This window comes from Triturus cristatus, chromosome 12 (genome assembly GCF_964204655.1).
Source record: "Triturus cristatus chromosome 12, aTriCri1.1, whole genome shotgun sequence".
Classification (NCBI taxonomy): domain Eukaryota; kingdom Metazoa; phylum Chordata; class Amphibia; order Caudata; family Salamandridae; genus Triturus; species Triturus cristatus.
In genome coordinates, this window is record NC_140595.1 from 317390957 (window position 1) to 317416292 (window position 25336).

Genomic DNA, 25336 nt, shown 5'->3' on the forward strand with positions numbered 1-25336 from the left:
TGTCAGACGTTTTCTTATCGGTCTCTGCGACCGTGAAGTCATCAGGTCCCTCGGCGATGTTGTCTTCATCGTCGATGGAGAGGCCCAGGTCGTACAGAGACGGGGCCTTACCCTTGCCTTCCATGTTGAAGTTGGCTATTCTCTGCCTCTCTTTCACCCGGAGGGTCTTCGGCGTGAAGGCGGAGTAGGCGTTGCAGTCCTTGCTTTCGTGGTCGATAGGCAGGCAAAGGTTGCAGACCGGATGTTGGTCCTTCTGCGCGTATTTGTGGTGGCAGTTACGGCAGAATTTAAACGGTGTTTTGTCGATTCCTGCGCTCAGAGTCCCTGAGTGCGCATTCTCCGTTGGACGTCGAAGATTTCGATGTTCTCTTCCTTCTTCGTCGTCCCGGCTCTATGTTCTTTCTCTCTGTAGTCTTCGCTTAACTTCCTTTCGATGAAACTCGTGCTCTTCTTCTTTCTTCGTTCAAACTCTGGAGCTTCTCGTTGACGATCCAGACCCAACAGCGGAAAAAAGAATCTGAAGATGGCGCCCTAAAGGTGGGACTTCCGCAGGAAGCACGCCGTCGTCACGAGAGGTACACCAAATGGTGGGACGTCGATGCCCCCCTGGGCTACAAAAAAACAAAAGAAAGACTACGAATCCGGACCCAACCACCAGATCGCGGAATAAAGCACAGCATAGTGAATCCAGAAAGATTCACGTTGCAAAACTCTAATTTTTCCACAGGAATCACAAACATTGGACATGCTTTTCTTAGGTTTCTACATAATGTTAATCTTTTCCAGCTCCTAAACCCTTACAGGTGGTAGCCATTAAAGAAATAGAATGTTTGCAGGCTTACCCCCACTTTTGCCCCCATTTTGAATACTGATTACTGGTGTAATGGCTCTAAATTGCCCTACGCCCTGCTAAACAGGACTCAGTGAATGTACTCCAATCCTTAAAATGGTGCATATTTAATTGGCTTGTCCTCAATTGGTATAGCCTAACTTACTTGTAAGTCCCTAGCATATGGACCTGTAATTTAGAGTGTTCCCCAGGGATTGCAGCACTTGATGTGCCGCCTTGAGCAGGCCAAGGTGAAATATGGCTCCTAGTCTGACACTGCAGACTGGAAGGGCAGATTGTAACAGCTAAATCGACTTTGACATTTAAGGTAATGGCAAAGCTCTAACCTCCTTTTTTACTATATATGTAAGTCACCCCTAAAGATTTGGTGCTGTTTAAATGCTCTACAATAGTTCCTCTCTGTAAGCCTTGCTGCTGAGTGCCACAGCTACCCGGGATTGAGCTGAGGGGTTGACAGCCGAAACCTACTGGTCCTAGAGGGGTTGGTAACTGTATTACATGGTGAGGTCGCACAACATATAATACACTCCATTTCTTCACATGGTTGTTGAAATGGGGTTGCAAAGAGTTTTTCTGAGGTAACTTGTACACTTATCTGAGCTGATGGAGAGAGCAAAGCTTTGGAACTCGCTTCTGTATGACATTTAGTGGAAATCTGAGGTGTGAAAACCTCTGGGAAGTGTGAGGCTCGGAGCTCTTACCTCATTGACTGAAGGCTGGGCATTTTACAATGAGTTGAATGTGCTAATAAAGGGGCACTGTTTGGGCCGAGTGAGGCAGACAGTGACTTGTACTGCTATGTTAAAGTTAATGAGGGACTCCCACTTTGACTACAGTGATTGATTCAAGCATGTAATCTATGAAAGATCCAGTACTGGAGAATGTTAATGACCCATTAAATATGAGCTTTTGGACATAAACTGTCTTTCTCTGAATAAAGTGATAATTTCTCTCTCTGAAGTGATGATGTCCAAAACAGAAACCCAGTATGAACCTTAGGTAAAGAGAGATTAAGCACTGTCTTGCCAGAAAGCTGTGCGCCAGTTTATTCTTATGAAACATTTAATGACAAAGAACACTTTTGAGACCCATCTCTATTACTGTGATGAGTTCCTATCAGACTCTTGCTAGCCCACAGCCTGTTTTTTTACCTTTCACTCGAATTAACACAATGTGAAAGATCACTCCTTTTTCGATTTAGATCCGGCTCAGTGTGGTGACTCATGAGTATTGGAAGGTCAACCAATGCCTTGGGAGAAACTACCCAGGCTTGTCCTCGTGACGGGGTTGCTACGCAATCACTACTGCTTTCTATGTTCTTTTGTAACTATTTCAGTTATTTGTTAAGACTTTTTCTTAGACCCCTATTAAAAACCTAAGGGCTCCATAGATATGTACAGGCTTTGCACAAGTTGCAATCATTGAATACACCAATGATTTGTTTTAGGGTTAGTGCATTTCCTAAAGCAGCAATTTGTGCCAGGAAAACAATGGAAAGATAATATCAGTTTTATTGATATAAAAGCACCCTAGCTTTAGATATTTATTGTTTTTGACTATGATGTATTTGTATTTTTTATGCACTTTACACTTTATTTGTATGCTGCTACTATAATTCATAATCTGCTGCTATATAGTGCCGAGTGTTTTGCCTGTATGAAACAAGGATTAACATAAAATTTTAATGCTACGTAATATTGCAGGGGATAATGATGCTGTTTTTATATTGTTTATGATAATTTCAAGTGTATTTTATTGATTTGTGTCTTTTATGGCCAAGGTTGGCCGAATAAAGATTCTTTGATCATGAGACCCATCTCTAAAAAAAAACAAAAAACACACCCACACAAAAATTTACTTCCGTTTATTAATCTTTCCCCAGATTGTAAAAACAAAATGTGGCATGCTCCTTTTCTGTTTAATGAAAAATGTGCAATGAGCTTGGGTGTGCAACCTTAAAGACAAGAGTCACTATCTGAGACTCCCAGGTATACATTTACACCAGAGACCCCTTAGCAACTTCAGTATTAATAAGCATTTTCTTTTTTGAACCAACTTTTTTCCACACTATATACATTTTCTTAAAAATTACCCATGGACCTCCCTTAGTATATTTGTGATAGATGTGAGCTATTGCACAGTTCACGTGTCAATGTTTTGTATGCTGCCTAATTGCATGTGCTTCTGTTTTGTTCAACCACCTGGCCCACCTGCCCGGTGATATCAACTTACAACATGTAGTGATTGCTCATTCGGTGGGTTCCAACTAACATAAGGCAGCTGTCTGTCTACACTTGTTGGTCTACATGCACCCGTTCCAAGCCAGGCATCCCCTGTTGGATGGTTGCTTTTGTTAGAAGCGAGCTAACCCTGTAATCAAGTATGAGAAAGCAAGACCTCAGCTGGTGTCCCACTCCTTCTGGGCACCATGTGTCAATCCTACACAGCATAAGGGCAGCTCCTCCTGATCAGCTCAGATCCACCAACTCAGATCCACACAAGGATGTGCAAAGCACTGCCATAACGTTTACAATACAAATAGACTGTTAGCAGTTATATCAATATCTTTGGTCACAGATACTTGGAAATTAAACAGTTCTGTACAGACTAATCACATAAAACAGTACAGTGAAGGGCAAAGATGCTTGAAAGACCTGCTTGTTTGATCTGAGCATTCTCCGTACATTTCTTTATATGCCTTTTAACGAGTACCACCTCATTTGTTTGCTATGTTTCATACACTGGCTCAGTTTCTGTGAATTCTCGCACATAATTATGTGGAGAGGGATTTTCCTTTTCGAAAAGGGAGAACAACACAATAGTTGTCGGTGGCAGTTGAAGAAGATGGACGTCCATAACCGAATGCAGTAATACTGGCACTTTGATCTTCAGTCTGAGTCAGAGTCCTCGTCTGTAAGGAAAAGAGAAGAGCGCCTAGTTACAGTAAGAATACATTACATGTGCAGGATTATTCCTAAATCCTGATCTAGAGACAGACCCATTGTTTCCTCTGTAGTGCTTAATCTTTCTTGCCAAAATTTCACATTGAAAATTATTTTTTTAAATTCATGGCTGGAGCTAAGAAGTCAAAATGGTAACAGATCATTTATAAGTCTGAGCCTTGAGTCCCTCACCGGTGAGTAGCCGCGCTATACAATCTCCTGATTGATTGATTAGTTGATTGTTTATTGCTAAAGTGATATATATCAACAAATGTACTACCGCCACATTTAGGAAAGCAATCTCCTAGATCACGTTTCTATACTGAAGAAGAGTCCACACAGTCACATTCTGGTTCAGGTAAATTTTTACAGGTTCTTAAACAAAATGTAGCTCAAATGGTAAGTATCTAGACTCATTAATGTTGACAGGTGAAACATAATCTTACAATGATGTTTAAGCAGAAGAGTTAAGAGTCGGATGTCATGGAATTAGAACTAAAAGAATTATGTTACTTATGCTGTAAATGTTGCTTAAACAGGAGGAATTTATTGGATATCTGTCCCATTTTTATTGTTATTGCAATAAAATGTGTATTTTGCATTCATACATTCATGATCATGTCATCGCAAGAACATTGATAACAATAATTTAACACAGTTAACTTGTCCTTATTTTGATACACATCTTATTGCATATCCCAAATCCATCATCAAAGAATACATTTTCTGATTTTCATGTTTTTGCTTTCCCTTGTAGTAGTTTATTTTATGAGGTTATTAAAAACCATACCAATGTATACTTGTGGTGTGCTTTTGCAATTCATAATGAATAGCCACTTGGTTTCAGTCAGTCATTAAATTACGTCCTGCAGACTTGCCTGACCATTATGTACTGAATTTAAAGTTGCATGCAATGGCAGATCAATTTAATACACAATCTTTCTGACAACAACCTGATACAAGTGTTTCCCCAACAACAATTGGTTCAAAATATAACAGCAAAGAACACTTTTTCAATGCTCATGTGTCTTTACTTATTGCATCCAGTGTTAAATTAATTTTGTTTAAGATCTTCTAGGCTACTCCCATAAATGTTCATAGTATGGGTGAATCACAGCCCAATTAAAGGGTTTCTGCCACTGTCTCAGTTATATATCAGAGGATGGGCAAAAATAAATAATGTGGACAAGCGTTTCCTTCCTGTACCAGGGAGATTACAGCCCTCTTTACAGATCTTTAAAGGCTTCCATACTTGTCAAAATTCTCCCAGTGGATTAAAAAGGGATTTTAGACACATTGTCCTCTAGTTAGATTGGACATCAAAGCATTCAAATATAACAGTGTTTCACTTTTTCAAAACTTGCATTTAACCTGTGAGTTTTTTCTTAGCAAGATCTATGTAGTTCACCTCATGCTACAAAGACCCAACTTTTCAAATGTTTTGTAATCTAAGTTTATATCCTTAAAAGCAAGTTTAGCTGAGCACCCTTAAGTTAAAACATCAAAGGGTTGTTAGTGAATCTTAGTGTTTCCCATAGCACTCCAGTTCGATTCTGAAGCAGGTCCTAGTAAATGTACAGTGTAGTGTAGTGTAGATTAAATACATTTATAAAGTGCAACAATGGCAGAGACCCAGCTTCTAGGCATAAGAGAAAGATAACAATTATGGTCGGTGAACATGAAACCTAGCAGAATAATACCATCAAATTGCACACCCCCCACAAAATTCCATGAAGCTCAACTGAGCGTACAGCATTTTAGGAACGTATCAGATTGTGCTTCAAAAGGCAAATCCTGCTGCTACAAATTATACTGCAGCCAAATTTGACATTTGGCATTGCAGTGGGAGTTTGAACAAAGTTCTGTGGGTTCGACATTGTACTAGATCATGCCATTTACGAGTTTCCTTGGAAAAGCCTAAGCTCTATAGATAAGTGTAGACAATGAATGGCCTTAGTGCAAAATGGTGAGTAAGTGGCATGGGATCCCTAGGATTTAAGCAGCTTAGAGCATGGGAAAAAGGAAGCTGCCATAGGTGTCTGCCAAAAAAGAAGACTTGTGTAACTACAAAGCTCCTGAAGCCATATACCAAGAAAATTGGCCACTCACTCTGTGTCCACCAATGAAACCGTGCTCCTGTTCTTTTTCCTGTGACCAAAAGAACATTTTTTTTAATGTTCATCCCTACTGTGTTGCGCTTATCATTTTCAAGTGTTGGTGGCACTTTTTAAAGGTGATTGTGAATATGATCAAAGACAGCGGTATCGTCTGTGTACTGCAATAGTGTGGATGAGATGATCATGGCTGAGGTGGAAGGTACATCCCCATGAGTATTGAAAGTGATGGACGAGGGTCACTAAAAGTAGCATAAATTATACTGCTTCCAGAGGTGTCCTCTTTTCCTCTTAAAAGAGGTTTTGCTCTTAAAATCTTTAAAGAAGATCTTAGTATTCCTACATGACCATTCTCGCAAGATGGTAATTCATGCTATGATCATAGCTAAGATAGACTATGCAAATTCACTATATCTAGGGTTAACAAGAGAACTTCTTAATAAACTTCAAATAGTCCAAAATGCTGCTGCCCATATTATTTTGACGTATTGTATAAGACTAGGCAAAACTTGAAGGCCTTCACTGTTCCCCCATTAAAAAGAGGATACAGCTCAAAGCTCTTACTATCACCTACAGGGCCTTACATCTTTCTGGCCCTCTCGATATACAAAGGAGATATTAATATATATGTCCCTAGTAGAACTCTAAGTTCCTCGATCAAGGGCTTGATATGTATCCCTAAGATACACAAGCAGAGAATGGGGAGACACTTCTTTGCTTATTTGACAGCAAAAAACTTGAACCTGCTTCCTAAAGTGCTCAGAGATTTGGAAACAGAAAAAGCCTTAAAACTTTAACTATCTTTCCATATTACAAGCTGTTGTGCGCCAAGACACTTTTGGTAAAGCATCTGCACGCTTTATAAATGACATTTCATTTCATTCACTTACAGGTATATGTACGTAATAGGGTTGGATAGGCCCAAATTGGAGGAAGCCAGATTTGTGTCTCTTGCCTGTATCTTGGCGATCAAGGTGTCCCAAAAGGCATCGAAGACTGGGATGGAAGAAGGTAAGGTGCTGCCTTCTTCAACTGAGCTAAGCATATCTGAATCCATGTCATCTTCAAATGTTATCTGACTAATCCAAGAGACATCCCAGGAAGCCAAAAATTCATGAAATGAGTCAATACTGTGATGTGCAGAAGACATTCATACCTTTACACACACACACACACACGTCCACACACGCACACACACACACACACACTCGTACACACACACACTCGTACACAGACATACACACAGACACAAGGAGACATCCATCCACACATGCATATACAGCTGCATTATTCTGTTTAAACCTATCTTGTGATATGTGCCACACATCATTGGCAGCTCTACATTCCAAAGACTAGCTGTCATCTGGTACTGTTTTCCATAGGACAATGTAGGCCCTGTGTTCCAATAAAAGTATGAGTGATGGCTCACTTCCTTAATGAAAGCAATGCACTGTTGATCACTCTGCTTTACGAAAGAGCCTAAAATTGGGTTTGATGTGCTGATGCTCAGATAGTTATGTGTGGGCCATGGTTTTAAGCCTATCCCTCTAACAGAACACTGCATCACAATTCTAAATAATACAGACGGTGGGCATGATTCACAAAGGGCCTCCAAACTTGTGGCGGAGGCCTTGCAGTCATGGAGGAGTCTCAGCACTCAGGGCGGAATCTTCACAATGGGAATTCTCGTGCTGCGAGTGTGTAGGTCCTTTATGAATCAAGCCCACAGTGTGTTAGATGGGCTGAGAGTGGACCAAAGGCTATGAGATATGCACCTGGTTTCCCCTCACCTGATAATGCCAGGGTCTGTTTTTTTTGCAGCAAACCCTCATAGCCTTAATGTGATAGAAGAAAGAGGGCAAGAGTATCCAAATGCCCTTTGGCCCTATGTGGGCTGCGTCTATGGCAACAGTAGCTCCCATAAACAAAGGACAGTGAACCTGCAGTGTAGTCACACCACAGGCAAAACACTGGTGGTCCAACACACCCCCTGTCCCTCTGTAATACAGATGTTAGGATGTAAGGCACAGTTAACTAGGGTGTAGGACCTCAAGGCTTTTGGGGAGGCTCAGGGTCATCCTCCACACAGGTCTCAATTGGGCCTTGCGATTGTCTAGGCGTAATTGTAGATTTGGTGGAAAGCTACATTGTCTTCAGAAGTTCATAGAACTAGTGGAAAACCAGGACCAATGCAAAGGTGTACCACCTCCACAAATCATAATTACGTCTACCCTGTACAGTGCAAATATACCAGAATATTGCCAGAGTGGACAAATAAGACAAGCACTAATTGATCAGCAGAATTTGTATTTGAAAGAGGCAGAGTAGTTTTCTTGAACATGGTCTCCATTATTTACATTTCAACACTAAACACAGTACTTAGAAGGGAGCCACAGGAATGTGATATTAGCACAAGCACAGGCAAGACATGGGAAGATGTATCTATACAGCTGCACAAACAGACTAATCTTTTTAGTGTAGTCCTTTTTTCATGGCAGGTCTGAACTGAACGTAGCCTGTCACCAGAAACCAGCTGAGGGTGAAACGCCTCGAACCACCAGATGCTCCTCCATGGAACAGCTGTAAACAGCTGTAACCCTGCTGCAGGGGACTATCACCCTGTGTGCTAACAATGTGGGCTTGGGGAGGAAAGCCATTCATATTGCATGCAGTCACCTTAGACCTTAGATGAACACGTAAGCACAGTCACACACAAGAGGATCAGTGTGAAGTAAAGGATCACAGGTATGGGAGACTACATACACTTCACTAAGAGATAGTTGAAGGACTCCTCTGCAAATGGTACAGGTGAAAAGGCTTCTGACCATTTATATCCATTTTACGGTTATTCTCCACTATGGGTGTGTTGGGGTGGCACGTAGGCTATACCTTCTGTTCAGAGCAGAGTTTCGCACTCTTCTGTGAAAGTGAAATAATACATGTGGAGAATGCCCCAGAAGTAGAGCTGCAAAACCACTGAGAGGAAAAATTATAGGGCAGGCGAGAACACACAGGATGGAGGCAGAATATCACAACAGACTGCCAACGAGGAGGGAGCTCAGTGGCTCTGATAAGAATTTGAATCCAGAGATGTTTAAGTGATGGTGCTAGAGCCCAGCAAAGCTCAATGTGATGAAAGACGGCATTAAATACCTTTTCTAGAGAACAATAAGCAGGCATAGTCTGCTGGATTTGTTGTATAGAGATGATGCTTCACCCCTTAGGGTGCCTGCGTTGGCCACACCACATCTGGGGCTGAAGACACAAAGTCTTCCTAGGTGTTTTAACCCCTCAACTGCTGAGGTTTTTCCAGTGATGAGTCCTATTTTGACTGTTTGGGGTACCTTGCACTTCGTCCTGCAAAAATTATCTTCCACATAAGGCATCCACACCAATTTAGGGTACACAGGGTTTGTGGATTCCACTGGACAGTCCCTGCAGTGGACCGCGAAAATAATAAAAATATAGCTAAAACTTTGGGTGGGTTTTGGGGAAAAAAGTGGTGCACAAAAAAGTGTGTTTTTTAATCCTATAAATGGTGTCAATGAAAGGTTTGCTGTTCCAAAATCACCATCTCTTCAGCTTGTAAGATAATGGGGAGATGTATCAAAAATAAAATATTTTGTTTTTACCACAAACTGTAAGTAGGCTTTCAACTTACTTACAGTTTGTGGTGGAAACTGTTATGAAACACATGGCTAATGCCGATAATCTGTACATTTCTATAAGGTAGAAAAAATACTCAATTTTGGCAAGGGGTCTTTTGTGTAGATCCCTCACTGTTTACGCAAAGAAACAAATGTTGAAATAAAAAAGAAAAATGAAAATGAGTAGGAAAACCAGCCATTTGTGACAAGGTTTTCATCTGTAACTTCTTGGCATGTAGGCCACTTTACAAAGAAATATACTGTTACTTCCGCTAGACCCTTCTGATCGTGGGAATGCATAGTGTTTGTAGGGACTCCTGGAACCCTAAGAACTCAAGGTACACAGAGCTGCACTTTGCAATGGCTTTCCATTGTGTACCGAGTATAGAGAAATTCATATGGTAAAATATAAAGAAGCAAAAATGGGTATGAACGGAACCTATGCATTTCTGAAATGTATACTTTATAATGACGTTAGGAGCAGTGGTTATTTGTAGATATCTGAATTTAAGGGTACCCTGACTAGCTTGTGAATTAGTGGGCATTTTGCAAAATGTCTTCTTTCTAGGACACTGGCTTACATTTGGAAGGCACTAATGCTGAAAAAATCGAATTGGTAATAACAAATGTTCTACTATTATGTATTCCCATACTCCTCTCGATAAAAATGGTAACTCACTTGTTTGGCTGGGCCTAGCACCTGCCTCACGATACACCCAAAACTCAATCTGGAAACAACATATTGTATCCAGCAAAATCCACTTGTGTGACTGGGCCATGACAGGAAAGGATCTAACCAGAATCAATGGCAATTCCCTGCAAGGTTTGAAATTGACTCCCATTGATCCTGGTTTGATCTGTTCATCTTGCAGTCTCTGGGCTCAGCCACACAAATGGGGTATTGTTTATATTGGAACAAGTGGGGGAATGCTAGGTGGTAGGACGTTTATGGATCTCTGTAGATTAATCAACTTCACATCACAGAAATGGAAGAAATGTGTGATTTTTAGCAAAGTTTGAGGTGCGCAGGGCATTGTGTGTAAGAAACCTCCATGGAATCCATGCAAGGCACACCACCCTGGAATTCCCCAGGTGTCTAGTTTTCAGAAATGTCAGGTTTTGTAGATTTCCCTGGGTGGCAGTCCAGACCGGGCCCAAATACCGCAGCTACCCCTACTGCCTATTTCTCCATGTTTCGCTTTGGAGCCTTTTGTGTTGCGAGTGTTAGGATCAGCCAAACACACCGGGTACCATTTTTATCTGGACAAGTGGGGGGACGCTGGGTGGTAGGAAATTTGTGATTCCCCACAGATTCTGGAACTTTCTTTCACAGAAATGTGAGAAGAATGCATGGTTTTAGGGAAAGTTTGTGGTTTTCAGGGTTTTCTGTGGAAGAAAACATTGTGAGATCCTTGCAAAGCACACCACTAGGGAGACCTCTCTGTGTCTAGGTTTCAAAATGGCAGGGTTTAGTTGATTTCTTTGGGTGGCAGAGCATGGTCCCGAATAGTGTAACCTTTCATCATGTCAAGTAGGAGGAAATCAGGATTTACTCCTACTCTGCTGTTCCATATAGCATAACTACTAAATACCTTTTTGCTTGCCACGAGAATGGGGCTCTGCACCCAACCTGGAGGGCAGAAAGACTTTTGGGATTTTAGGGTTAGAGAATAGACCCAACAACATGGTGGTCCACATACACATCCATCATTTTTTTCTACAACAATAAGATAGATACCTGAGTCTAGTGGGCTTTCAGCCCCTTCAAAGGGAGGGTTAAATTGATGGTGATTATACCCATCTACCCAGATTGTGGAAGAATACCCCAATTTGTCTCCTGTGGGAGGGGTGGGGGGGTGGAAGAGAAAAAGTCTAATGGGCTCTGGCTGTGGGGAGGGTCACAGGCCCATGCCCGTGGGCGGGGTGACAACGCTATCCTGTGTCAGCCCTATCCCTGGTGGCTAGTGGGTGAATTCCTGCTTGGAGATCACCCTCCTGCAGTGACCTTCAAGCAGGAATCCACTAGGAAGAGATCATTGGAAAGGGGAGATTCTCCCTTTTTACCAGTGATACCTCCCCCATTTTAAATTGGTGCCAGGGGGCTGAGATATTCCCCAAGCTCTGATCCAGTGAAAGGAACCGAGTCAAAAAGAGCCATGCACGCTGATCGACATTTCCTTAAAAAAATATATATATATATATATATATCACACACAAAGGGCGGGGCTTGTTATCCAATAAAATGATGGTTCTCATCTAGCCCGTTTTTCCTCGTCATTGCAGCCAGTGATCAAGTGCATGGATGATGCTCGAAACGCGTATGGCATGATTTGGGAGGTTTGAAGCAAGCTGTCTAATCCTGCTGTCTGCAGTGATTTGTGCATTACCCCTCCGCGTGTGGCATCTTCCAAGGGCAACCTTTTGTGTGTGATTTATTGCGGCTGGTCCGGTCGCGAAAATGCCCCGCCGCTCCTTGTGCGGATCCTGAGTGTTTGGTACACGGACACTTGAGGGAACGGAGGGGGCCTCAGCCGCAGGTATATATTGGCAGGACTGCGGCAATGCTGATGCTTTCCACCCAAAAGGCATGATTTGGGAGGTTTGAAGCAAGCTGTCTAATCCTGCCGTCTGCGGTGATTTTTGCATTACCCCTCCGCGTGTGGCATCTTCCAATGGCAACCTTTTGTGTGTGATATAGATATATATAGCAATATTCCTTTCGGAACAAATTCCACACGCACTCCCGGGCAAATACTTATATTGCTCTTAGTTCATTTTGGCAGCAATAAACTAAGAGAAATATAAGTATTTGCCCGGGAGTGCGTGTAGAATTTTTTCAGAAAGGAATATTGCTGCTAATACAATAACGCCTGGGCTCCGCCGTCTCCACAGCGCACCGTCATAGAGCACCGTTTGCCGAAAACAGAGCCTTTTTGTGGAGAATATATATATATATATCTATATCTATATATATATCTATATATATATATATATTGTAAACCAATCGCTCTGCAGCAAGGACGCACTCGACAGCAGGTAGGTAAAAACCAAGGTTTATTGCAATGAAAGTGACATTCCATCGGTCATTGAGCCTTCTCGCCAACTCGTTTCAAAGCTGGGTGCTTTTTTTCATAGGCATAATGGCTCTGCAGTCTTGTTGGCTAGCACTATCCCATGTGTATTTAATTACTTTTAAGGCCCCCGGTGTGCCTGCTTAGTAGCTTCCTCTATTTGCGGTGCACATTGGGATATGTAGTTTCATGCCATTTTCACCCATAGTGGGCTCCTTACATACATACATACACACACTTGGGCTACTGGGAAAGCTCTTCCCCAGCAGCCCAACCTTAAAAAGGTAGAAAAGAAACACCAGAGAAACCTTTACAGCGATCCCTGTAATTGGCCAATGGCTGACAGACAGTGGGGAGGGAGTATGGGCGTTGGCTTAGGGCAGATGCCAACACTTAAAAGGTTAAGAGACACACATAATATTATTGTTCTCAAGTGATCCAGAGGGCTATCACTAGTGTAAAAGGACCTAAGTATTGATATACTTGCTGTAGACCCCCTTACGAGCCCCCGGTGGTTTAACCAGGCTCTTGTATCATACCCTCCTGCCGCATGCCTGCTTTTTTCCAATTATTTTTTGGTTTACTCCTCCTTTCTTTACCTCCTCTTCATTATTCTCACATTATGATTTTTCTTTCTATCTGCGTTTCTGGAACCCTACAGGGAATTCAGAGAAGGCACCCCTTGTTGCCTCATGCTTTGTGGGTGTTTGCTCAGCAGTAGGAGACATGTAGATATGGGGCCAGCATATGACTGAGAACTTCTAAAGAGAGAAATGACAGGGGTCTTGTGAGGCGTAACGGGAGAGAACAATGCTAAGCGATCATTGGCAAATGTCCCTTTGGCATATATACACTTGCTTTATGATGTGTATGCCATAACCATTACAGTATGAAATTATTTAGATACGCTTATCTTTAACTGAAATTCAATAGAATTGGACGTTACTAAAAAGATTTTCTTTTGCCCTCCACTTGTTGGTTTACCAATGTGCGCACCATTAGTACGAAGTCAGCTAACATATAATCTCTATTTCATGAGACAACATTGCCAAAAGAATATAGATCGACTAAACAGATCATGGATGGGCACAAAGGATGGCGAATGGTTTAAAGCACATGTCCAGAGGAGTGGCGAAGAAGGACGCTTCTTGGCTCCTTCAGCAATTGTCACCCGGCATTCACTCCCCATGTAGGGCTATCTGAACCTCTCTCCCCTGTGTGGTGGAAAGGGAGAGGCAATAGAAGAAAAGTTAACCTGTAGAACCCATAGAAGTGCTGACGAGATCACAAGAAGGAAGGAAGGTTCCAGGAAATAGCGACAACAAAAATAATTGTGGACTAAAGAGTGCAAGCAGTAGGAACTGCAGTAATGTGAAAGGGCAGTGGGGGCATTGACTACCAGCTGCCCAATCTGCAGCAGAATGCCATCTTCTCCAAAAACCCTTTATGTGGCAGAGAAGATTGGGGGCCAGTGGTAGTAATCTGTGGAACCTATCATGTCTCCACATGTGCAACAGGCAGTGGAATCATTGCTGGGGCTTCATGAGGGGGGCTGTTAACACAACTCTAATGTCAGTGGGACCACAGTGAAGCACCATATAGTTATAGACATGATGAGGTGTTCTGGTGCAAGCACCATCGCACCATGTCAACCTGTTTGTGGCACCATGCCCTGCATTCAAAAAAGTTTGGCCAGGGAACCCTGAGGCGTCAGAAGTAAAAGGGTCTGCCACTTATGGTTCTTAGCTGAAGAGGTGAGTAAGGGGGTTTCTGGAATGACAGACAACTGAGAGCTAAGAAACCACACCATGGCAGCAGTGAAGGGGATGAAAGACCCCATAGTCAAAGATGTTCACAGGAACAGCGGTGTCAAGACTCCATTAATGCACTGCTGAAGCACAGTGAAACAACGACGAGACATAAGGGCACTGCAGGTGCAACTGCATGATTACTGGAGCCCAACACGAGGGTCCAATTGCATGACTGCTGCACTCCCAGACATGTCTGCAACAGCAACATTACTCTAGACACGGACAAGGGTTGCAACTGCTAGAGTAACAAAGGCCCAGATGGGACTACAACTACTTAGACTGAAGTAGGTTCACCTGGGGCTCCACCTATCTCTGGTCCGATCAAGACTGCAACGTCTGTGACCACTTTCAAACTAATCCGGGCTGCACCTATCCTTGGCCCATGTGGGGCGCATCATCCCACCGCTTTGGAGCCCATCTATCTGGGTATGAACATGTACCAGCACCATGGCTCTAGAGACTGAAGTTGGATGGACAGATGCGTCCCAGGTTCCTTCCTGACCCCGTGAACTATCACCTTCCTACTAGTGGCGAACGAGGACTCAAAACATGTCATCTGTTACCAAAGGAGGTTAGATTAAGTGACTGAGTGCAAATTTGACTGTGGGCCGGAGAACTTCACCTGTGCTGGATTCATTTCATCTCCAGGATTCTTGTGATGGGGCAACCAATTGCTAGGGGGCTGCCTAGGAGGGAGAAGGGGAGGGAGCAGGGAGGGTGTAGTGCCTTTCAGGAGAATCTATTTTACTTTTTGGTACTTAGTACAACTGTATGGTTAAAGTACTTTATTTCTTTGAAAGACAATAACTTTGTTGGACACTGAAGATTTTGGGGTGACTGTTGAGTGCTCAGCTTGAGCATCCCACACTACCTCCCTGAGAAGTGAGTGATTGCACATCCTCGCTAAACTAAGAATCAAGTGTGCAAGTGGTTGAACTTGGCCCAGTTTGCAGAGCCGTAGTAAGGTAAGCCCTGGGACAGCAGTGGGAAATGACCTCAGCCCCACGGTTGAGGCCCAGGAGTCCCTGCTTGCTCTGAGGCCCCTAAAGAGGGTCTGCTAGTTAGCTTTATCTTCCTCCCAAGAACACAGGTAATCAATGCAGAAAAAGGGGACTTTAGTACCAACACAAATGAGTCTGTATTGAAAATACTTTACAAATGGATTTAAACACCATTTTGTTTCCATTGTTTTAACTCTAAACAAAGGGATAGATGCTGGTGGGTATGCAGGGAGGAGGCTACATGGTCACACGTCTTATGGCCCTGCTTCAAAATAAGCACATACTGAGAAGGAGTGATAAAAGAAATTATCCATATCATAGATAACACAGTCACACTCACAGCAGAGGTACCTGAGATGACATGGTAATCTAAAAAGGGAAGCAAGAAACTAGTTTTCCTACTAACCATCTGAAGAAAACAATACCAACTAATTGGAGGTGGGCAGATCCACCCATGGGATATAGCGAATGGTAAGGATTTTCTGTAATCTAGCAAGGACGTAACAAGAATTCAGCAAACAATGGGAAAGACTTTCTTGGGGAAGACACCAGATCAATAACCAAGACTCAGGGGACTTCACAGATCCTCCCACAAGAACAGACCTGACATATGGAAAAACCAATGTCCGGTGCCACAGGAACTTAGATTGTCATTCTGTAATACTAAATCTAACTGTATGATCATGTTTGGGTTACGTTCATTCCAAAAGACCATGCGTTTGCTTGATGATCTGCACATCCATTGACAGTAATAGTTCCAGAACTTGTAATTCAAGAATGTTTCTTACGGGTGCTCCTATGATGTTACAATACCCACCCACCAGGGTATATTTATACTAGGACTAAAAAGGCCTAGAACAATATTAAACCAAAAAACACCAGGGCACACCAGATCATTATATCTGTTATCCAAAAGCGTCACACAGTAGGATTGGAATTTTTTGCCACTAAAAAAAATTTCAATTTGCCATTAATCAAATGTCCTTTCGATTGAGGAATTAGAGAAGAGTCTTGAATCAAGTTCTTCTTTATAGCATGAAAAGCAACAGCAGCCGACGTATGTTTTGCCCCCCTGGGCTTTTTCAAGGCTCGAGTTTAAATGCACAATTTTGATTCAGATATCCCCGTTACTATTAACAAAATGATGACTTCTTTATTGTTGATTTCCGAATATTTAGCGGATGAAAGGCCATCCCAATCAAACTAGTATCCCCTGTTAAACACTCGTAATTATTTTCCAAATGCTGCCTCACAAGAGTAAAGACCACTGCATTGTCTTATTCTTGTGCTCAAAGCCTGGGCCTTGATAAGTCCTGTGTCTTAACGTTTTTCTCCGCTGATTACGGTCGCCAGTTCCGCCAACTGTTTGGGTTACGTGTCCAGGGGAGAGAGGGTCCTTATTCTATGTTCATCTACTCCTATCGCAGAAAAAAAAATCCGAAAATAACAGGGGTGCATCATCAATTGGAGCAGAGGAGCATCGCCTCACTTATGAGCCCCCCAAAGCCCCAGAGATAAAAAATAAAAAGGTAATTCATTACTATTTTATTTTTTATCGTCCTGTCCTGAACCGAGCATCAGGACGGGGCGGGGCCTGGTCAGTGAGCATGAAGGAGTGGTGGGCAAAGGCCTGCCTTTTGCACTTGTTTAAAGTGTGCATGTGTATTTGGCCAGCCGTCTTGAGACGGCCCGCCACACATGCGCGCTTTAAACCTCTTGATGGAACAGGTAAAACAAAATTTTGCATACCTCCTCTAATTTGCATGTAACTAACTACGTAATCATTCTAAAATTAATTTAAGAAACATGTTTGCTGTGAAAATTTATTAATCAACTTTTGCACCTTGATAAACACAATATACACGTGGGACTAAATTGCTAATTGCATGGCAGAATAATTAATTAATTAATTAACTATGGTACGCAAACTAATCTTAGATTGTGGTGAAATAGTAGAATTGCATGATTTATGTTGCTTTGTGATTGTCTGTGCTTTAAATTCATTAAATGGTAAGTATTATTGCTTTAAATGTTGCCACAGGTAGGAAAATACTAATATATAATGGGATTAGTGTGGGTTTAAACATTAGCATCTTCATTTCTATATTTTAATTACTGTTATGTCTATTTTTGCCTAAGTTGGCATTCGGGCCTACTAGGCCGCAGTACCCAAGATGGCGTTCTCTGAAGCAGATGCCACCATGTGAGCGCGATGATTTCTGCGCATGATCGGATGGCTCTGGAGATCACCAAGTAATATGAACTTCTGACACCGCGTTCCCTACCAAGGACAGGAATTGGAATTGACTGCCAGCCAAATACATGACTATGTGGGAACAGCGGAAAGGACAATACAGAACCTGTGAAACAATGACTTCGTTTCCTTGAAGTGCTACATTCACTGCTCTCGCCTGGAAGCTGGAATGAAATTTGACAATTTGCGCCTTCCCATGCCAAGTCATCATGAAGAACCGGTTTTGCGCTGAGAAACTTTCCGTAACCTACAGATAACCCCGAACTGTCCAATCAGAACATTTCCTCTGCCCCTAAATGTTGCCGAGTTAATATGAAGTAAGAGGGAAAACTGGTATAAGAGACCATCATCCGCCATTGGGTGTAGTCTATTGGGTTGATCATTCGTGGCGTTGGCTTGCACTGAGCTGGTATTGATCCATTGGTTTGCCTTGGGTTTATTGGTGTTTGAGAGAAGAGTTTGCTGTGCATCCTATATTTCTGCCTGACGGTTTGATCCTTTGCTGTGGGTCAGACAGCCTGTCCAGGGAGTTTTACCTGAGAATGCAGTGAACTCTCTATTTGATCTGAGACCATCATCGCTTGCTAATTGGTAACTGACTAATTTCATTTTTTCCTAATTAATGATTATTTTCTAAATGTTTGATTACTCTTTAATAAAACTAAAAATTTATATTATGAGCTGTAATTAATAAATGCAAACGTGAGAAGTTTTTATTGATTAGATAAATAATAATTGAAATAATAAGAAATGAGTTTGTGGTTCTTTAATTACAGAAAATACCAAATGTTTCCTAGGCTTTAATTGTGATTTAGCGGGTTCTAAGTCACCATCAACCAGTCCAACTAATTGGTCCATCGACCAAGTGGTGGAGTGCCTTGATGTTAAGGTCGGGATTCTGAAGATGTATATGTAGAAGGTGTATATAATGTAAATACAATTTAATCCTGATAGGTAATAAGGTACCCACATGTCCAGCACCTTATTCTCCTGAGTACAGATTTGAGTGAGTTTGGTTGAATGACGAGTGTGTTGGTGTTATTGGCCCCACCAATAAATGAATGAGTGTATGAATGAGCTATTGTGAATAAGAATCTGTGACATAAGGAGAATATGCAAATCATGTCCTCCGCGCTGCATCACTCTCAACCCAGCTGTCTTAAGACCGCTAGGTTGAGAGCAAGTGCAGGCATCGAGTACCCTCTGGAGCTGCAACAGAGGCCGCTCCCACCAATCAGAGCACTGCGCACATGCTGGTTAACAGCACGTTAGCAGTCCTGGATTGGTCGAGGGAGTTTGCTGGGCCAGCAGCAGACGAGGTCGGAGCGAGGAGGGCTTAGTCTCCAACGTCAGGATCGGTAAGTGCATTTCTTTTTCTTTTTTTTCTTTTGTTTCCCCCCCCCCGCAGTAGATGCCAGCCACCACTGGAAAATAAGTTATCAACATAAACCACATATTCTCAGTATAGTGGCTCTGCAATAGAAACATGTAATTTCTGACATGTTGACTCACTATCTGTATAGAGAAAGTTTTAGGGCCGAATTCACAGATTAAAGATTTGGCTCTGAGGACTTGTAGCCTATTCGTATGGTAACCAGAGTTGCTCTTGAATTGCAACATACTCTTAGCTTACTCCTGGCAGTCCGGAGTAATTCAAGAAAAAGACCCAGAAAAATCTTTGTGAACTGGGCTCCTTAATATTTAGTATGCTATGTTCTTTGTAGATGTTAGCGTGGTCACCACCGTATGCCGTGTCCCCAGAGATTGCATGTATTGTATTGAAAGATCATGGTTGAAAAAGGGATTAAGCACATTGCAAAATAATGCAGAAGACATTTTTTTATCAAGACAAGTATCAAAGCAATACCATGTATGTACTTACTTTCTTCTGACCTGTGTGTTTGTGGAGGGTCTGCCGAATCTCCTTGTTTGATAAACTGTGTTAGGTCATTGAAGATGAAGTAGAAATCCACTGCATAGACTATGGTTGCGATGAAGCCGAATACCTAGTAGGAAATGAGGATGTTATGTTGGATTCAGATAAACCATTATTAACAATAATAAGTTACTTTTGTTGCACAATTATTTAAAATCATCGCAACATAGTACGTATACAATGCTAAAAGGCACTAAAAAAAGAGCAACTAGGTCTGCACAATGACGTAGGTGGCAGTCATTGGCTTCATTTGTGCTGTTTGACAAAAGCTTGTTTTCAATCTAGTTATGACCTGGGTCCCCCTTTCCTGCAGACTCTTGTATTTTTAAATTCAGCCTTACCGCTGTCATGAATTTCACAAAATGAAGGCTCAGTCTTTCAGCCTTATATCCTTCAGCTCAAAACAAGCTAATATTTCTGGTGGAACTAACGCGCCTCTTCTTCAAATGCTGGGGTGATCGGGGCCTCTGGGGACGTAACAAGTTTTTGCAGATTCAGACAAAATGGATTAAATCCTCTCTCATTGCCCCGCAAAGCCTACATACGCATTTTCCAGCGACTTTAGCCAGGCTGGGCTGAGGTTGAGGGAAGGCAGGTTCCAGTAGCGGCCATCAGGCATCTGGTGATGGCCGCAGGGTGGGAGGGTGTTAAAAGAAAAACAAGCATTGGCATAGCCAATAGGTCTCGCCTTTGGGATCTTATAAGTGTTTAGTTATCCAGCACAATATCCTTGGTGCAACAACAACTGTTGCATGGCTAAACACTTATAAGGTCCCAAAGGCGAGACCTATTGGCTATGCCAATGCTTGTTTATCCTTTTAGTTGGTCAATGGGTGATGCAGCCTAAAGCATTGTAAAAAATGTCTTGAGTTAGCAAACTAGAAAAAACTGACAAATGGTTGAGAGAAGAAATTCTCCACGAAGTCCACCAAGATTATTTTGAATTAAAAAAATATAAAGATGCCACTTTATGGCATAGATTCTTGTGGCCTTTAGTTTTGAATACTTTGCTGCTGCCTCTCTTTGCCGTGTCCTGAGAGTATCTCTCCCCTGCTGTTTCATCACCTGATCCCAACAAAAATGATTTTGCCCACTGAAATCTTAATCCATGTTGAAAGAAACTGGACTACGTCCTTGCTGTTCTGCCTTCTTCTAAATCTAGCAGATGCCGTTATTGATAACGTTTTACGCTGTATTTTTGCTGTGTCTGATCACTGGCAATAATGGGTGTCCCTATTATCCAGAGCAATAGTAATCAATTTACTGACCTCGAAAGAATGGAAGGCCGAGTGTGTCTTGATAGAATTTGACCTTCTTGTCACAGAAGCTGTCTGTTAAAAGCATGTTAGTAAGGGTCAGGAAAGTGTTTGGTTTGGAATCGGCCACTGTGGTGCTGTGTATTTTCTGACGGGTGACAATTGATTGTGCCATATATACAAAAAGTATTATTAAAAAGAAGCATTGGCATAGCCAATAGGTCTCGCCTTTGGGACCTTATAAATGTTTAGCTATGCAACAGTTGCATAACTAAATACTTATAAGGTCCCAAAGGCGAGACCTATTGGCTATGCAAAGCGGCCGTGCAGCCGTGAAAGTAATCGCGGTAAAGCGCGGTGCGCCCACACACATGCACTGTAGCTCTAGGCTGACCTGGTAGCACTTTTTGGAGCCCTCTCAATAAGTCTCGCCAGACCAGCGCATGCGCTGGGTCAGGCGAGACCTAATAAGTCACAGTGGGGCTCTCCGTATGTTCTTTGTCGTGTTTGATGGTATACAAGACCAGGCAAGCCGTCCCTGGCCAAACGAAAAACGTGCCAGACCAAGTACGCCCAGCACAGAGCATAGCACTCGTGACATTGCAGGATTTAATAGGAGGGATAGAGACTATCCCCCACAGCCCCGCCCTCCTATACACACCACTCCACGTTCCTCTGTGCCGGTCCTGGAGAGAAAGCTTTAGAAATTAAAATCGCTGCTTCTGCCTGGACTGCACCAATAACTGGTCAGACATCTCCCCGTTAAAGGTTCTAGAGGGCATGCCATCTGTCGCCACGTCCATTCCCTTACAGAGCAGCGAGTTTTGCAGGTGCTCAAACGGGTTGGTTACAATTAGTGAATCTTATTGCCACTGACTTGACAGACCGCGTGGCCAGTTATACGGTTGATCGGATAGAATCATGAAGGGATCTAGAGGGAATTCCGACGGTGGCAGAAGCATCTTTTGTTCTTCTGTTTTTACTGTGTTGCAGTTATCTGAAACATTCTGAAATGTATAGCAGGGCTGATGTGCTCTATAAACATTTGTTATTTAACAGCAGTTTACGCATTCATAGATTTAGAAAGAGCCGCAGAGGGAGTCGCCTCAAGAGGTAAATAGTGGGGTGCAGCAAAGCTGACCTCCCACAGAGGCTGCCTTTGAGAGCGCCTCTAACATATGCAGTGGCAGTGAGAGAAAAGGCCTTTTGACTCTTTCAACCTTGTGTCTCGCGCTGAAGAGCAGCCCTGTTTTATCTGATGCTGCCCACTGTGCAGGCGCTGTGCATGGCTGGCAACAACAGTCAAATTGGAGTTTTCTTGTTTGCAACCAGGGTCCATGGCATACCTGCTACTCTACTGTTCTTTCTTCTTAAAAACAATGAGTCAGCCCTCTGCAGAAGTCACGGTGTCTGCGAGGTCCCACTGCCTTCCCTCTACTACCGTGTTTTAAAAAAAGCAGCCGGCATCTTGTTTCAAGCAGAAAACCACACACAATTGTATTGCTCTGCTGCCTAATAAATTGCCGGGAAGAGCTCTGCCATATTTTACATAATGCGGCGAAGTTCCCCTCACATTGCCAAAACATGCCTGTTTGTGAGCACAGGTTCCGAGGCAGTGACGAGGATTGCATGAGTCAGGGTCACACACGGCGCAGCGAGACTCCACGCATGGAAAGTGCATTACCGCACACACGCCGAGCAATCCCTGAAACAGTCAATGGCCCTTATTGACTCTCCCCGTAGGGGCGTCGCTCGTGTTTTCCTTTCCCTGAATCAGTAGCCCCGCGTTCTCGTATAGCACTTGGACTCGGCCCGCCCTCCTGTTGTGAAAGTGCCCGTCCTGCGGCCGGCTCGCGCTTCGTAACAGCCGCCCGCTGGTTTGTGAGTGTCCAAGAATGGCAGCCGGTGTCGGGCTGGACAGCTCCCAAAACCTGAACACATCAACAGCAGATACCCAGAGCGCATCGAGAGCTGAAAAGAAAAAAAAAAAACAAGCGCGCACGCCTCGCGCAAGTAGGGGGGGGGAATGCGGCCGAGAGCAGGCACCATTTCCCTTGCGGGAGCGAGCACGATAATTGCTAACACATGGCGCCGCTCGCTCCCGCAAGGGAATCGCCAAACGTGCACGCGTTGCCATTCAAAGCAATGCAACGCATGCACGTTTTTGCCTGCAAAACCGGACCAATTTCTAAAAGTCTTTTTCCCATGCAACGCATGCGCACTGTGTAGGCGAGACCTAAAAATACACTTGCCTCCGACCGCGTCTCTCACATCATCTCTCCTCCGTCTGGCCGGTGTCACTGAATAAGAAGCACATCCAGGCTCCCCTGAGCCAATCACAACGCTTCAATGCAGCATTGTGATTGGTCTGAGCGCTGTGGTTCGGTACTCAGACGGGGGCTGGGGGCCTGGACATGTTCTGCACCTAGACTGTAATGCAAGCTGGGTGGAGAAAATGCTAAATGTGCTTGACTGTTTGGCTGGCCGAGAGGGCCGTTCAAAGCGCCATGCACAGTTCAGTGCGCTTACCACTACTCCTCAGCACTGCTTTGTCAACAGGGCAGCTCCGCCCCGCTAAGCTGCCGAACAAGGACAAAATAAAATGATAATAACAGCAAGTTATTATCATTTTATTTTTCCTTTCTTTCACTGCTTCAAAGCAGTGGGGCGACGCTCCTCCGCCTTAGCAGAGGAGCCACCACTGGCAGGTTCCCAAATCTATACTTAAGGATTATTTGTTTTAAGCGGATGATCGAGAAACCTTCTTACAGGTGTGGTTGTGGTACTAGTTTTTTTATGGTTCTGTGGAAATGTGGATTTTCCTGATCAGTTGCGTCCCCTATCTTGGACCCCAACGGTTCTATATGCATGTTACAAATGCATGTGTGTTCCCTCCAGTTCCAGTTTCCAAGACGCAAACATATGTGTGTCTACCGTCGACATGTTCTCTGTCAGATCCGCCATCAATGGGCTGGATATTCAATTCCTAAGTATGAAAAGCCACCGACTTTATATGGCTAAGTTACTCCATTTTATGTTTAAAACTTTTTATTGAAACAAAACAAACCATGGGGGAGGGGGATAGGAGGCAGGATACATGGAATACAGTCAAAGAAGAGGGGATGTATCTCCAGAGGGTTGGCAATAGGTGGCGCGGTGGCTCAGAGGGAAGAACACAGTGACTGAACGCTAGAATTGCAAGCTGTGGAATCCCACGCGCGTATCCGAGACCCCAAAGCTGAGCAAGAGCATCCCCCCCCATCAACACCTCAACAGAACACCATCCCCCCCCCCCATCCCCCATCCTCCCATTAACAAAACAACAACCCTCCCCCCTCCCCCCCGTCCTATGGTCCCGCATCAAAGCAGCCCTAGCCAGGAGCCCCGCACTCCCCCCCCCTCCCCGGGGGTCCCCATCTCACATGTAAGCTAGTCCGCCGGGGTCACCGGCGGCCTCAGCCTGAGAAGCCTAAGGTACCTCGGGCAGGTGAGCTCCCGGAATTCAGTGGACAGCAGCGCTAGAAAGGGTTGCCATAGCTCTTCAAATTGGTCTATCTCCCCCGCAACCGTAAGCGACAGCTTCTCCATCCCCAGCACGTGCCAGAGCCTATGCAACCAACCGGTGATGGAGGGGACGGTGGATGTGCGCCAGTGGACCAGAATGTTCTGAACCGCAGACCCCAGCGCTATTGCAATCTGCCTACCCCTGCGGGACTTCAGTGGGTACATTAGGGCATTGGGGAGGCCCAGCAGGACATACGCCGGGAGACGCGGCAGCTCTATCCCAAAGTGCTCATCCACCTCGTCCAAGACTTCTTTCCAGTAGGCGGTCAGCACTGGGCAATCCCATAGAATGTGTGTAAGGGTACCTTCCTGCCCGCAGCTCCGCCAGCACCCCTTGTCAGTGTGTTTATGCATTTCATACAGTCTCTCCGGGGTGTAGTACCAGTATGTGGACACCTTAGTGAATGTCTCCGTAAGGCCCGTGTGGTATGCAGAGTGCCGAGCCCGATACGCAATTTGGTCCCATTCCTTGTGGCTGAGTGTCCTACCCAATTCCCTGTGCCAACGCTCCCTCCCCGGGTTGTAGTAGTGAAACGGCGGGGGTTGTAGGTGTTTATACAGATCAGTGATCAGTTTAGCGTCGGAGGTCCGAGTAGCCAACCACCGCTCGTACGGTGTAATTGGACGGGCAGCGGTGGCACGCACCTGAGGCTGGAGGGCCCAATGCCGAACTTGCATGTAGCGCAGTCTGTCCAGCTCCGTCAGGCCGAACTCCTGGCGGAGTTGCTGAAAAGGAACCACGCCCTCCGGACCATAGATCTGGAAGAGTGCCCTGCAGCCCGCCCGTACCCAGTGGGAGAAAACCCCCGGCTCCATCCCCGGGGAGAAGTCCGGGTTGCCCGCAATGGGCGAGAGCGGCGAGGGGAAGGTGGTGAGGCCCCGGGTTTCGC

The 25336-nt window shown here is 44.0% G+C and overlaps 1 protein-coding gene across 2 annotated transcripts in view; it reads right to left on the minus strand.

The window, feature by feature from the left end:
* Positions 1 to 2699: 2699 nt before the first annotated feature.
* CMTM3 (CKLF like MARVEL transmembrane domain containing 3) overlaps positions 2700 to 25336 on the minus strand; it is a 107918-nt gene continuing 85281 nt past the window's right edge. The window contains exons 4-5 of one of the 2 annotated variants that reach the window (XM_085640000.1): positions 19573 to 19696; positions 2700 to 3761 (exon numbers count right to left, since the gene is read on the minus strand). In XM_085640000.1, the coding sequence (XP_085496126.1) occupies positions 3739 to 3761; positions 19573 to 19696 (147 nt within the window). In that variant the 3' untranslated portion in view covers positions 2700 to 3738. The remainder of the gene's footprint in view (positions 3762 to 19572; positions 19697 to 25336) is intronic. The other variant, XM_085640001.1, reaches the window with a different exon arrangement.